The 15,504-nt window shown below is 49.3% G+C and overlaps 1 protein-coding gene across 5 annotated transcripts in view; it reads right to left on the reverse strand.

The window, feature by feature from the left end:
* LPAR2 (lysophosphatidic acid receptor 2) overlaps positions 1–15,504 on the reverse strand; it is a 31,934-nt gene that overhangs the window by 5,802 nt on the left and 10,628 nt on the right. For 4 of the 5 annotated variants that reach the window (XM_074935300.1, XM_074935301.1, XM_074935304.1 and 1 more), the window contains one exon: positions 8,865–9,608. In XM_074935300.1, coding sequence (XP_074791401.1) covers positions 8,865–9,608 — 744 coding nt within the window. Of the gene's footprint in view, positions 1–8,864; positions 9,609–14,210; positions 14,220–15,504 lie in introns of those variants that run through there. The other variant, XM_074935303.1, reaches the window with a different exon arrangement.

Below are 15,504 nucleotides of genomic sequence, written 5' to 3' on the forward strand. Positions count from 1 at the left end.
CTTCAGTGAAAAAAGCAAACAAAATAGGATGATTAAGTAATAATCTGGAAAATATCCCAACACAATTATATAAATCAATGGTTCATTATCTGAAATCCTGGGTGCAATACTGGTCACCCCATATCAAAAAACAACACTGCAGAATTAGAAGTGGTTCAGAGAAGGGTGAGGAGCATGATCAAAGGCCTGGAAAAATTCTGTTCTGAAGAGAGACTGAAAAGCTTGGCATTGTTTCCCTAAGAGAAGAGAGGATGTGATATGCCCACACCTTGAATACTGCGTGCAGTTCTGGTCGCATCCTTTCAAAAAGATATATGTGATTTGGAAAAGAGGCAGAGAAGGAAAGCTACGATTAGAGGTATGGAACAGCTTCCATACGAGGAGAGATTAAAAAAACTGGAACTGTTTAGCTTAGAAAAGAGACAATTAAGGACAGATATGACAGAGGTCCATAAAATCATGAATGATTTGGAGAAAGTGAATAAGGAAGTGTTATTTACCCCTTCACCTAACACAAGAACTAGGAGTCACCCAATGAAATAAATAGGCAGCAGATTTTAAAATAAACTAAAGGAAGTACTTCACACAACACAGTCAACCTGTGAAACTTCTTGCCAGTGAGAAAGTGTGAAGGCCAAAAGTATAACTGGGTTCAAAAAAAAGATTAGATAAGTTCATGGAGGACAGGTCCATCATTGGCTATTACCCAAGACAACTCCATACTCCGTGTGTCCCTAAACCTCCAACTGCCAGAAACTGGGACTGGATAACAGGGGAAGAGGATCACTCAAAGTGCCCCGGTTTGTTCATTCCCTCTGAAGCACCTGGCACCAGCCTCTGTCAGAAGACAGGATACTGGGCTAGATGGACCATTGGTCTGACCCAGTATGGCCGTTCTTTTGTTCTTAAGGGTCATTTCCCTTTATTCCTGTAATTTGATCAGACTGGGAACAAAGACATTTGTTTGGGGACTCAAATTATAGACACATTCTGTACACATAGGGACAGTAACTCAGGAATATCTATTCATCCTGTCTCGAAACACAAGAACTGGGGGATATTCAGGAAAACTGAATGGTGGCAAATTCAAAACTGAAAAAAGTATACACTTTTTCACACACAATCTAATGGAACTCATTGCTACAAAATTTCATTGAAGACAAGAGCTCAGCAGGATTCAAAAAAAAGGGGTTGCCATTCAAAGGCACAACAAGGATATCCATAATTATAATAGCGAGGATTAAATAAATAACCAAGCATTTTGGAAGCGATCTAAACTCTCCTGTTTTAGGACATGAGCCCAATCCTCTGGCTGTAATGAGTCAATAACTTCCCCTGGGGGTAGGTTATCCCATCACTTCCTTCTGCAGAGCTTCTTGCATCTTGCCATAGTCAGAGATGGACGACAGGGCTGGCTGGGCACCTAGGTCTGTCTGTTCCTGGCAATTCCTGTATTCTTTCTGAAGGTCTTCTGAAGAGATCCATGTTGCTCGAAAGCTTGTCTCTTTCACCAACAGAAGTTGGTCCAATAAAAGATATTACCTCACCCACCTTGTCTCTCTAATATCCTGGGGCCAACATGTCTACAACACCACTGCAAACTACTGTCTGGGAAATCCTTTAGCAGAAGGATTTCGAAGGACAAAGGATGGCCATTCTGTCGATGAATGAGGCGGAGGGGGGAGAGGGAAGGAATTTCTAGGGTGATTATTGTGCATTCTGAACCCCCTGCTATTTGCAGTTGTGCGTTTAGTTCTGAGGCTGCCGTAAACCACGCACTCCCCCGCTAGCATTCAAGGATGTGTCTTGTTACACCAGGGGTTTATCCTGGCCTGTCTCCTGCGGGAGGGTGGAGGAGGAGGAACAGTGCTCACTGGGAGTTTCTCAACTACACCCTTTACTGGAAATCATCTGCTAGGAAGAAAAACTGCCACAAGGGTGCTGCAAAATGAGAGTGACTCCAAAACCTTTCATTAAAAGAAAAAGAAAAAGGCAGCACTGGTGGGGGGTCAGGGCAGCAGCAGCTGCTTTCTGGGCAAGGCTGGGTTTCTCTGCAACTCCAATAAACTTCCTTCCAGGGTCATTGCTTTGGTTCTAATTTCAGAGGGAGCAGGGGGGACAAAAAGAAATTCTGCACTCAGCTGAATACTAGCCTTTAGAGAAGTATGCGCACCAGTGCATCAGTAAGGGAGGGCTGATGCCCCCAGCTTGTGAGAGAGCCTGTCTCCAGCCCATGCACGCTGGGCCAAATTCTCCAGGGCTGAGTGCCCACAACTGGAGCCAAGTTCCCTGAAGAGCTCTGTTGCCTCTTCAGCACCTAAACAAAGGGGCTGGACTCTCAAAGGTGTGCTGCACCCAATGCACCAGCCTCTTGCGTCTGAACACCCGCACCCATGTTTTAGTGCCTAAATGGGAGCTAAGTTCTTTGGAAAATCTAATTCCCCATAGTGGCCCACCAACAACCTCTTTGAGGCTGTTGGGCCCTCTCCTGTGATCTCACTCTCATCCCCCAGTTACAAAAGCTCTGTCTAGGGGCTCATACCATAGGAAAGTTATTTCAGCAAAAGGTAGGGTGTGCATTTAACTCACTACCTCTGTTCTGGGATAAGAGCTTGCATGGGACACTCAATCTGGAATAAGAATGTTCACACAGAGAGCTCTTCTGGGTAGTTATTGGTAATCCAAGCCCTTAAATGTCATCGAGAAGACAGAAATCCACGAGCTTTAGGAAAGTCCGTATTTGCCATCCCACCCATTCACCTTGCTCCCTCTAATACAAAACGAAACACTTTTCCAACCCAAAAGCATCTTTCACATACCCTATATTGACAGTTCCCTGAAGATTATCCATTTCAGAAGCTCTCTCTCTTCATCATCATCACACACACACCCTTTCCCCACATAGAACTCCTGAACACTGATATGAACCAGATGCTTTTGGCTTCCTTTATTGAGCAATAAGTTGTTTCAGTTTTGCTGTTTCCCCAGATTTTACAGAGCAAGCACAGGGGTGTTAATTACTGAGCCAAGTCTCCGTTGATGCAACTCGAGTACAGTCAATAGAGTTACAACAGCAGAGAATATGGCCCAGTTATGAACCACCTGGTGCCCTCTGCGGCTGCTGGGATCTGCTCACATGCCGTTGCAGGTCTATCTTTGGAAGAACAGAGAGGCACATGGGGCAGGATCAGGCAATGGAAGGCAGAGGAAGCCCTCCTCCCATCACCTTGCCCTGGCCCACAAACATGATGCGAGTGCCTAACACCATCCGCCCGCTCCATCCTTGTGCTCAGGCCAGGGCAGAGACTTCCAGGGCACCCAAGGGACCATGCGTCATGCACACACGCGCCCACAAGCCTAAACAAGAATGGGCTGTCTCGCTGTCAGAGCCATGCAAACAGCTTTGACCCCGTCCTGACTCCACTGAAATCCCCCAAGGGCTCCGGCAGTACAGACTCTACAGAGGCTGTTATCTGCCACGGCCCCATTAGGACATGGCTTTCATCCACATTGTCTGGACCGAGGGATAATGTCTCCTGCTGCCCAGCCTCCCCTTGGGCTCTCAATTTGAGCACACAGGGGAGTCTGGTCAGCGATGAATCTGCTCAGGGCCAGGGGCCTGGACTCAGGGGAAATGTTGGACTGGGCCTTTCCTTATCCTTATGCTGCATCTTCCCTGTCTCCTCCAGTCCCCCCTGCCCCCTTCTGAGTGGTTTCATCCTTAGACCTTTGCACCCCATTTTTAACATCTGTGTCCTACATGAGTCTGTCACACACTTGCTGCCCTGCAGGTCTCTAACCTCCCTCCTTGTTAACACACCTACCAGCCACCACACCCGCCAATTCGTAAGGGGCAAAACATGTCTCTGTGCACAGTCCAAGTTTGCAGAGGGCTGTGGAGCCGGGCTAAGGGGATGGAAATTATCCCAGGGTTTTAACAGAGCAGAAAATTTCTGCATTAGCTGCTCTGGCGGTACCCTGCTGAGCCGTATCATGAATGGGTATTTCCCAGCTTTGAGGAGTAAAAAAAGATCTTCCCTTCCCCAACTTTCTCAGATGTCTGGGTAAAGAGCTGGCTCTGCCATTTTCTCCCTGATGTCAGTCCCATGGTGATGGCAGAACCCAGGGTTTCACTGCAGAAATTCCAAGGGCTTTGGTCAATTCCTCTCCTGCATACAGCCCCCATGTGATGGGCAGAAGGCCCCCACTCCTCACAAAGAGCCGATCATCTCCTCTTGGCCACCTGTCCCAGCTCCCTGCAAACCTGCACAGCGCCACTCCTCCAGGCTCACCTTGCTCTCCCCTGCTGGTTTCCAGTTCAAGGAGCAAGGAAAGGCTTGAAAGAGGAGGAAAGGGGATCCTAGCAGCAGAAAGATGGGTCAGGTCTGGATTTTTCCCCACCACCAGCTTAGACACCCAGGTAAGCATCCCTGCCAGCAGCCAGAAATCCTTCCTCCTTCCCAGCATGATGCCTCGAAGTCGCACTGAAATTAGCTGGTCCCAGTAACCTCCACCCACAGTGGAGTTAGCTACTGTTCTAGGGGGGTGGGAAATAATGTGCCCTGTTACTGACTGCACAAAATAAATAAAACGTGTTCCAACCCTGCTGAACTGGTCTACAGCACCTGACTGATTCCAGGCAACCAGGGGCATGCTGCTGGCAGAACAGAATGGGGGGTGCGGGGGGGGGGTGCATGCAGCTAAGGCAGTGGCTCCCAAACTGGGGTTCGCAGAACGTTACGGGGGGTTGCCAGAAAAATTTCAGTCATGGCAGCCAGGGGACCCTGGGCCTTAGAGGCAGCAGGTGGGACCTGGTTGCAGGGCAGACAGCCCGAGCCCCAGCGAGAGCGGAGCCGGGCAGCTTGGGCTAACAGCCCAAGCCCCAACGCTCTGCATGGGGCTGGCAGCCCGAGCCCTAGGGAGAGCGGGGCCAGGCAGTTTGGGCTAACAGCCCAAGCCCCAACGCTCTGCATGGGGCTGGCAGCCCGAGCCCTAGGGAGAGCGGGGCCGAGCAGTTGGGGCTGCAGCCTGAGCCCCGGCGGTCAGCAGGACCTGCAACCCGAGCTAAGTGGAGCTCAGTTGACCGGGGCAGTCAACAGCGTCCAGCAGCAGGAGCCCCACGGATTGCGAACGAAATTTAAACTTAAATCCCTGGACATATTCATTTTTAGGAGGCGGTTCACGAGATTTCACAATTTAGTGAAAGGGGTTCGTGAGCTGTTAAAGTTTGGGAACCACTGAGCTAAGGCAGGAAAACACACAAAACCGTAGCACTGTGTTAGCAAGTTGCAACAGGATGCGAGCGCTCATTCTCCTCCAGCAGGGAGACACCAAGGAACCACACAACTCAGATTCCTGCTGCCCCCGCCCCCTCCCCAGCTCTGCCAGCAGAAGTTTCCAGGGAGTAGCTTCTTTGTTTGCAGCTTGAAGGTTTCCCTGACTGAGCAAATTCTGCACTTATCAGGAGAGAACTGCAAGCTGGGGAGCGTGACCATAGGCTCAGATGTGAGCTGGGCTGCAGAGGTTAGGATGACAAGACAGCAAGTGTGAAAAATTGGGATGGGGGATAATAGGCACCTATATAAGGCAAAGCCCCAAATATCCGGACTGTCCCAATAAAAGCAGGACATCTGGTCACCCTAGCAGAGGCGCTTAACATGTTTATTTCATTTTCATTAAGCACTTTGTATCATGAAGGATGGGACAGCAAGTAATTAAAAAAAAAAAAAAAAAAAAATCAGAAAATTTCCCTGCACTGGCCCTGCAGTCGCCAGGCACTCTGCACCAAGGTCCTGGCCTGCAATAGCTGTGCACGCTGCAGGGAAGCCCTGGCACTGCAATACTGACACACTGCACTGAGGTACTGGCGCTGCAGCCTGAATGGTTATAATTATAAATAATATTCCACCTATGTCTGATGCCTTTCAACCCAAACTCCCTAATGACCTTTAGAGACTATATACACGCAAAAACACTAACATGCAGCTGCCTCTGGGGTGCAGGGCAGCAGCCGCAATGCACAACACTGGCCCAGGAGACTGGGACAAACCTTGGGCAGATTATCTTGATGTACTTTGCCAGACCTCTGCTGCATTCAATGGAGCTTCACCAATTTATACCAACAGGGAGTTTGGCCCATGGGGGTTTCACAGAGAGCTCCGCCTGGCGGCCTTAATGTTTCTGCAGAGCAGACAGTACCTGGTGTTTCAGGGTCTCTGCAGTGATATAATTCTCAGAGCAGTTTCAGTACAAACCCCAGGTCAGGTGTGTCAAAGACCCTATGAGAGTTACATGCTCAAATCCCACTGACTTTGGACCAGAGTGGGGCACAAATCTCCCCTGGCCCATTTGAAAATACCAGAGTGAAATCTGGTTTCATCATCCTTATCCCCTTGTATTGAAGGAGATGTAGGTGCCGACTCCGTGGGTGCTCCAAGGGAAAAAAATAAAAATAAAAAAAGAGTGGATGCTCACCGCCCGCGAGCGGCCACACACCGACCAGCTCCTCCCCCTCCAGCGCCTTTTGCCCACCGCTGATCAGCTGTTTGGTGGCGGGCAGAAGACGCTGGGGGGAAGGAGAGGAATGGGGGTGAAAAGAAGTAGAATAGCGGGTGGAGCCTCGTGGGAAGGAGCAGGGTGGGGGTGGGGGCGGGGCCTCCACGCTGAGCGGGGCTGGAGTACACCCAGGGAAAGCTGAAAGTCGGTGCCTGTGGCAGGAGAGACGGAGGACTGCTTCTCTAGAAGCCTCCACACCAGTACAGCTGCTCCCAACTCCACTGGCGCCCACAGTCAACGCCCCCCCTTAGGAGAGCAGAACACTTTGAACAGAGCATGTGTCTGCCAAAGCGCACCCCCACCCCCAGACAGCCAGACATGGGGTGTGATGTCAATACACAGCTCACATTCCCGGTCTGCGCTGGGCAAAGCTCAGCCTTTGCTCTCTGATGGAACATCACATCTTCTTCCCCCACCACCTCAGGCTCTTTTAAGAGCCATAGCTGCTGGCCATGTTCACAGAGAATGGAGATAAGAGAACTGGAGGGTTGCACTACCCTCCTAAGTACCTCTTCCAGGTGCTCCAATTAGAAGCCGGGGCAAATGCCAAACTCACCCCTTTAGCTGGGCCTTCCCTCAACAACAGCAAAGAAAAGAAAGGTAGAAGGAAAGGGAGAGACAGGGGCGAGACAAGGAGTGAAAGGAAGAAGAAATAAAGGATCATTTCTCCACGTGGCTGTCAGGAGGAAGGAAGCTGAGTGGACCCCGTGATGGATTTTATACTGTGCGTGGTGATTCTGGAAAGCATTCAGATGCTACAGCGTCGGTAGACCTTGCAATGGATTTATTTTCTTTAGACGGATGGTTAGTCCAATGGTTATGGAACAAGGTATGTTGACTGCCCCAGACGTTTCAATAGCTAACACCACGCTAGAAGTGATGCATAAGTTCTGCTATCTAGGATCAACTGTATCGGATAACTTAACTCTAGATAAGGAGCTGAATTCTCGAATTGGAAAGGCAGCTACCACATTCAGCCAACTGACAATGTGTGGGAGATAACAGAAAACGAACAGCGAACGCCCAGATACATATCTACCAGACGTGCATTTCAAGCATGACGGTGAGACCTGGACCACCTACAGCAAGTGTGAGAGAAGACTAAATACCTTTCACACCCACGACCTTCACCATATTCTAAATATCAAGTGAGACACCAAAGTTCCTGATGCCAAAATTGCCAAGTCTAATCACTACTCTGGACATCTTCACCGGATGGATGGCTGACACATTCCAGAGGATCTCCTGCATGAAGGATCTGCAGATGCTCCAAGGCCACTCGGCCAACCTAAGCTCAGGTTCACAGACATTTGCAAGAGGGACTTGAAACCCTTCAAAATCAACATCCCAAGCTGGGAAGATGCAGCAGGGAACGGGCTACTCTGGAGTCAAAGAGGCTGAAGAGGGATGGTGGAGAGAGAGCAAAGTGCAACCGGTCTCAAGCGCTAGTAGTGCCCAGCTCCATCCTCGGACCCTGTGCTTTACACCTGCACGATGTGTGGCAAGGATTGTCACTTGTGAACTGGACTTCCTTAGTCACTTGTGATGTGGCAGCATGACACTCAGTAACAGAACTGCTTTGGCACTGACACCAGTCTTCCGAGACAGACGGTTGCGATAGACAGCTGGTGATCAACTCCTCTACACAATACTGGCTGTGTCACTGAAACACGTTTAGGAAACTAATAAAAAACAACATCCCTCTTTTTACAGGGCAGCGGGCTGGATTCTTAGCCCCTCAACTGCCCCTTTAACTGAAAAGCCAGCAGGTCTGAGGACTCTCCCAGCCTGAAGGAACCCCCCGGTGGCATACGGATGGCATAGCTGGATCTATGTGCCCCCCTTGCAGCCCCAGGGTGTGGCGGAGGCACTGGGGGAGAGTCTGGAAAAGGTGAGACAACCATAGTGTACTGGCACGTCAGTGTTCCCCAAAACACCCCCATGGGAGCCACTGCAGTTGCATGTAGGTTAGAGCAGTCCTGGTGGAATCTCCTTCCATAGAAGTTTTTAAGGTCAGGCTTGACAAAGCCCCGGCAGGGATGATTTAGCTGGGGATTGGTCCTGCTTTGAGCAGGGGGTTGGACTAGATGACCTCCCGAGGTCCCTTCCAACCCTGATATTCTATGATTCTAAGTTACACCAGAGGCCAAACCATCCCCCAGGAGCCCCAGGGGAACAGGAGGGTGGCTCAAAACCACCTCCCCCCCTCTCAGCTGTACTGGACACCTCCTTCCCTCCCTTACTCCCCAGCACCTGGGCAGACAAGGGAAGGAGCCACATGGCACCATGCAGAGCAGGAAGCAACTTACTGAGAATGATGATGACAGTTTTGATGAGATTGATCATGGTCTCCTTGTAGCGGGGGTGGAAGCTAGTGTGCTTGGACATGCGCGTCATCTTCCTCTTGACATAGACAAAGATGTGAGTGTAGACGACCACCATGATCAGGAAGATGACCAGGTTGGAAAGGGCCCAAAAGGTCAAGTAGCTCCTGCTGTAGAGGGGCGCCATCCTGGAGCAGTTGCCCAGGTCACACAGGCAGTGCCAGCCATAGGACGGGATGAGGCCCAGCAGCAGGGCTGTGACCCAAATGCAGATGATCAGGATCACCACCCGCTGGTTGGACATGGAGCTGTGCAGCTGCATGGTGAAGACAGTCTGGTGCCTCTCCACTGCGATGGCCAGCAGGTTCACCACCGAGGCAGTCAGGCTGGTGTCCAGGAGGCTCTGCCGGATGAACCAGGTCTGGAGGGAGAGCCCTGCTGTCCTGGGCCCCGTGTGGAACATGAGGAACATGTAGGCAATGCCCGCGAAGAGGTCCGCCGCTGCCAGGTTCCCCAGCAGGTAGTAGATGGGGTAGTGGAAGCGCCGGTTGATAATGATGGCGCTGATGACCAGCAGGTTGGTCAGGAGCACAATGACGCTGACTGTCAGGCCCAGGGCAACGACCAGGACGTCCTTGGTCCTCCAGTAGGAGGTCAGCTCCTTCTGGCTGTTGTTGTAGAAGAACCCCACACTCTCGTTGTAGTAGCAGTGCCTCATCTTTATAGTCCCTGAGGACAGGAGAGAGTCCTGTTAGTTCAACCACTAGCACACAAAGCAGCCCCATTTATAGCCCCCGAGAGAGACACTGAGCCAATACTCTACAGCCTGGTCGACACCCTGAACACAGCACTCAGTTGGGAAAATTTCTGCGCCCTCAGAGCCATGGTTAGGTTGACTGAACCCCTGGTGCAGACACAGGTAAGTCGGCAGAAGAACTCTTCCATTGATCTATTACTGCTCTCGGAGAGGTGGATATACCACAGTGACGAAAGAACCGCAGCTGTAGTCAGTGTCTCCACCGCAGCAGCACAGCTGTGCCACTCTAGTGTTTCTAGAGTAGACCGAGCCCGAGATACAAAACAGGAAACAGCATAGGTAGGACAAACTTCACCATTTGCTACAGACTCGAGCCTAATTAAAGTGAAACAGGGTGAATGAGAACCAGAAACCATGACAGCCCTTCCCCCATGTCCTGTAAACCAGGCGCCCGATTCTCCTTTGCCTCATGCAGTCGTTCACTGCAGTGCACGGTGAACACAAATTGGGTGTCTGACGCTGCACTCCTGCGAGTGACTGCACAAGATGCTGGGCCACAGGGGCCCGAGGAGTATTATCGACTGCAGGAGAGTATGCAGAGGATGCGGCACAACTCCGGAAACAGATCAGGCCTCAGAGATTTGCCCTGATCTGATAAGGGATTCCTCCTCAGGAATATCTGCTTCCCGACCAAGCAGCTATGTGTGGGAGACAGAACTGCAATTGTTATTGTTGCTCCAGCTGCTCTACTTCAGAAATGTAAAACAAAGCACATCACACAGACCTTTATCAGCCAAACATCAAGCAAAAATCTGACACAACCTTTGATTCCCTGCAGCTGTCACCCAACCCCCAGCACCCTGGCTCCTGGCTTGAGTGCACAGCTCTTAAATTGGTGGAGTTTATTTTGCTACTCAATGCCTGAAGGTAACTCCTGGCTGGTCCTGAACTCCACTCTGTTCCCAGGTCTTACTAATCCTTCCAGAGGGGGTGGGCGCTGCAAGCCTAGTCTGCCAAGGGGCAGATGAGTACTGAGAGTCTGGGCAATCAAATCTCATACTCCAGGGTATCAGCTAATCCCCTGCCTGGGTCAGGGAGCGACTCTCCCCCTCCCCACACCCATGCTGAGCAGTCACAATTGAGCAGGAGCCTGTGCCAAAGCCCACTGAAGACCCTGGAAAGACTCAGGGGCTCCAGGTGCACTCTAGTGTTGGGAAAGGCTGTTCACCTTTCCTTGAAGCATCAGGTACATGCTGCTGGTGGAAGCAGGGTATGGGACTAGCTGGCTTATGGTCTCCAAGGTGATAAATCCTACACAACGAAGCACGTACCTCTTTCAGATTTTAAAATACGCTTCTCGACTGCCCTGCGGAAGCCCAAATCAGCAATCTGGGTGAAGTCAATGAGGATCAGGAGCCCAGAGCAGATGCAAAGTCAGACTAATGGAAGCTGATTTATTTGGAAAAAACACTAAACATTTTAGGGAATTATCCCAGTCGATGTCATGAGGCATTAGACCACTCACTCAAACAGTGACAATCATCAGCACAGAAATGGGTCTGTCATCTCTGGAAAAGGAGATTTACTCCTCGGGATGTTTGCATCCTAGGCTAAGCAGGGCTCGACCTTTCCTTGGACAGCAGAATCAGTACAGCTGCAGGGAGGAGTCAGCAACTACGCTTGCACTGGATTTCCCAAATGCCATCAGACATGCAGTTGTGCATTGTACATCCAGAATGGTACCCCCTAATCCCTCAGAACCAGAAAGTGACTCTGGCATGCAGGGACTGAGCCCAAGCAACAATGGGAAGTCTAGAGCTCCATCTCCTGCTCAGAAGGATTCCAACTCCCCATATTCAAGCCTTGATTTTAAATCCCTCCAGCTCAGTGGTACTCAACCTTTCCAGACTCCTGTACCCCTTTCAGAAGGCTGATTTGTCTTGCGTACCACAAGTTTCACCTCATTTAAAAACGATGTGCTTACAAAATCAGACATAAAAATACAAGCGTCACAGCACACTATTACTGAAAGATGCTTATTTTCTCATGTTTACCATATTATAAAATAAATCAATTGGAATATTTTACTTACATTTCAGTTTATGTACACAGAGCAGTATAAACAAGTCATTGTCTGTATGAAATTTTAGTTTGTATGGACTTTGCTAGGATTTTTATGTTGCCTTTGTAAAACTAGGCAAATATCTAGAGGAGTTGAGGTACCCCCAGGGGTACACATACGCCTGGTTGAGAACCATTAGGAGTCCAGCTGACCTCACAGGCCTTTTCATACTCCCCTCCCCTGCCTGTTACCCTTCCTTACATAGGGCGGGTTTCAGCTCTTCCTCACCACTGGGGGTACAAGAGTCCTCTCCTCTGGAGCTATAGCGATCCAGAGCAGCCTCCCTGCCTCTCCTCCATTATTTTCCAAAACAAATATGAAACAACCACTTTTGCCTTGGCCTAAGCCTCTTCGTCGTCGTCCCCCACATTACTTGCTGCTATTTAGCCATATGAAGTATCCGAGTTGCAGTTTGCAAAGGGAGAAGCTGTACAAGATGAAGGTACATGGCACCTAATGTAATTTCAAGCCCCATCATCATTTCCTTTTGCAGCCAACATCCCACACTGATGTTGATGTGGCACAAAACATTTGCATTGGAGAAACCAGCGTTTGTGTTTTGCAGCTATTCAGAAGCTCTCCCGTGGCATCTGCCTGCATGAAAATTGGGAGTCAGCACTGCCCTGCAGTGGAGCGAAGGATGGAGGGAAACTCAGCTCAGAGCCAGAGAGAGGCCATTAACATCTGCCCCAATTTTTCCATTTATTTTTCCTTCTCTAGCACCTTCCATCTCAAGGTTCTAAGGTCAGGCTTATTAGACATGAACTCACTAATCCTCATTGCCCTCTTAGGCTATTGCTAACCCCATTTTGCAGATGAGAGTAATGGAAACACAGAGGGAAAAATGACAAGGAGTCTGGTGGCACCTTAAAGGAGGAGGAGTGTGAGCATGCTGAAAAACTCATGAAGCTGCAGAACTAGAGGGGCGGTCGCATCTTTTTGTAGGACATCAAGAAACCAGACCGTGATGATTAGGAGAATGGGTTGACAGCAATGGAGTGTGCCTTGCACCAGGAAAAGAATGTGAACCAGTCACTCCTTGATCTGCACAAGCTGGCAACTGACAAGAATGACCCTCATTTGTGTGACTTCATTGAAACTTCATTGAGATTTATTTGGGCATAAGCTTTCGTGGGTAAAACACCACTTCTGTTACAGAATGTCCAGGAAGATTGAAGTGCTCTAGCCAGTAGAACACGTCAATCTTCCTGGACATTCTAGAACAGATTTGAAAGTGGCTCTACTTGAACAAAAAAACTTCAGAAACAGACTTCAAAGAGAAACAGCAGAACTAAAATTAATTTGCAAATTTAACACCATTAATTTGGGCTTGAATAGGGACTGGGAGTGGCTGGCTCATTACAAAGCAGCTTTGCCTCTCTTGGAATTGACACCTCCTCATCTATAATTGGGAGTGGACTACATCCACCCTGATCAAATTGGCCCTGTCAACACTGGTTCTCCACTTGTGAGGTAACTCTCTTCCCTTCACGTGTCAGTACATAATGCCTGCATCTGTAATTTTCATTCCATGCATCTGAAGAAGTGGTGTTTTACCCACGAAAGCTTATGCCCAAATAAATCTGTTAGTCTTTAAGGTGACACCAGACTCCTTGTTGCTTTTGTGGATACAGACTAACATGGCTACCCCCTGATACTTGACACCATGCAAAGGTAAAATGGCTCACTTAAAACCATACAGCAAGCCTCACGGAGACAGGAACAGAACCCCCATGAGTCCTGACTTGCAGTTCCCTTTCATGAGTCATTCCCTTTAATGAGGCTGCTACCCAAGGCTGAGAGCAGAACCCAGGAGTCCTCATTCATGGTATCCCACTCCAGCAAACGATACTGCCTCCTTTTCCCGGACGTTTCGGAGTCTACCCACGCAGGACAGCAGAATTTGCTCTGCTCACAATATTGTTGGTAACCCAGTAATGAGGTTACTATAGCCAGTCCAACCTGGTTATCACCTGTGCCCCACCTGCCTCTCCCCACACACCCTGCTAATTGTGCAAACATGCAGCATGAACTGGCCTGGAATTTGAAAGCACAACACAGAAGCAGCCAGATTCAAAAGCTCAGCTAAAGACAGTCTCTTGATCTATCCACTTGGGCCTTGTCTACACTGCCACTTTACAGCGCTGCAACTTTCTCACTCAGGGGTGTGGAAACCCCCCCAGCCCCCCGCCCAAGTGCTGCAAGTTTCAGCGCTGTAAAGTGGCAGTGCAGACAGTGGTACAGCACTGGGGACCCGCACTCCCAGTGCTGGGAGCTACTCCCCTGGTGGAGATGGTTTTTATAGCGCTGGGAGAGATTACACAGCCACGTTAAAGTGCGGCATGCTTAAACATTGCTCGTGAAGACGTGCCGTTATACACATGGCTCCGATTCCCAGAGAGCCTTGGTGCAGCACAAACATTGGTGAATTTAACTTATAATACTCCCCTACCTCCTGGGGTGTGCTCATCCCCATTTTTACAGATGGGGAAACTGACGCACAGAGGTGTGGCTGGTCCCAGAGGTAGCCTGTGGTAGAGTCACAAATGGTGTAACCACAAGCCCGTGCTTCTCCCTTCGGAGCTGGCAGCAGGAAGCTGAGGTGTATGCCGACCTTACACACCACCATGCAGTCGTTCCAGGGCACCATCGGGTCCAACCACAGCTCAGTTGGGGGTGGGAGCCCATTACAATCTGCAAGGGCAGGGGAAATCTTAAGACAACTAAAGTCTTGATCAGCAAGAGGAAGGAAAGATAGGAAGAAAGATTAGGGATAGACAGAGAAAACCACTGGGGGTAACAGACAGCTAGAGAGCTCCCTGGGGGAGGATGGGGGGGTGGGAGGAGTCTCTGAGGGAATGGAATTGGTTAGGGGCTCACACACATTACTTCACACACCAGCAAGGCCGGGCCTGTAAGCATCTCCCTCCTCAGCCATTTGCAAAACCTTAAACCAGCCAAAACAAAGGGGGAAACTTTAGCAGGAGAAATAACAATACATTTCTCTGCAGAGGGTCAGGCCCCTGGCACCAGGGCCCTGGGAGACAGGGATAAAAGGGCGTCAGCCATGCACATAGCACTTTATAACAGCTGTATGCACAGGAAGCAGGTTTCAAATACATTTGATTCAATCAACATTTTGCTGTGAAATGGTTTCAGTCTATCCTTATTTTTTCCATACTGAACAACAACATAGGTGCTTAGATACTATGATGAGTGCGAGACAGATCCATACATACTGGCCTCTAAGCAATATTCATTGAACACACCAACTCATACACCCAGCGCAGATTAATTTTATCAGAAGGATACTGAAAATAATAAAACTACACGTGTGTGTTAATCCATGTGGCATCCAGTTTCAGTCTTTTTCAAGCCTGAGAGACAAAAAGCATACTGAGATAATGCTGTCTTGAATTTCCACCAGATAATGGAGACCAATCGCATGTTGTTCAGAGGATTAAAATTTCAGCAACTACTTATAAGCAGTGCTCTTGTATTGCTATTGGCCCCAGACAGGGGTTGTCTATTTTTTGTCAAGGTCCGGACTCCAGAGAAAATAATAATAAAAATAATGATATTAATAAATAAATAAGGAGAAGAAAATTAAAAGATTTCAGGGTCTGTTCAAAAGTGTCTGGTGGTCCACCTATTGACTACTCCGATCCCAGGCTATTAGAGAGACAAGCTGGGTGAGGGTAATACCTTTTATAGGGCCCACTTGTGTCGGTGAGAAAGCTTGTCTC

The sequence above is a fragment of the Natator depressus genome, chromosome 20 (genome assembly GCF_965152275.1).
Source record: "Natator depressus isolate rNatDep1 chromosome 20, rNatDep2.hap1, whole genome shotgun sequence".
Taxonomy (NCBI): domain Eukaryota; kingdom Metazoa; phylum Chordata; order Testudines; family Cheloniidae; genus Natator; species Natator depressus.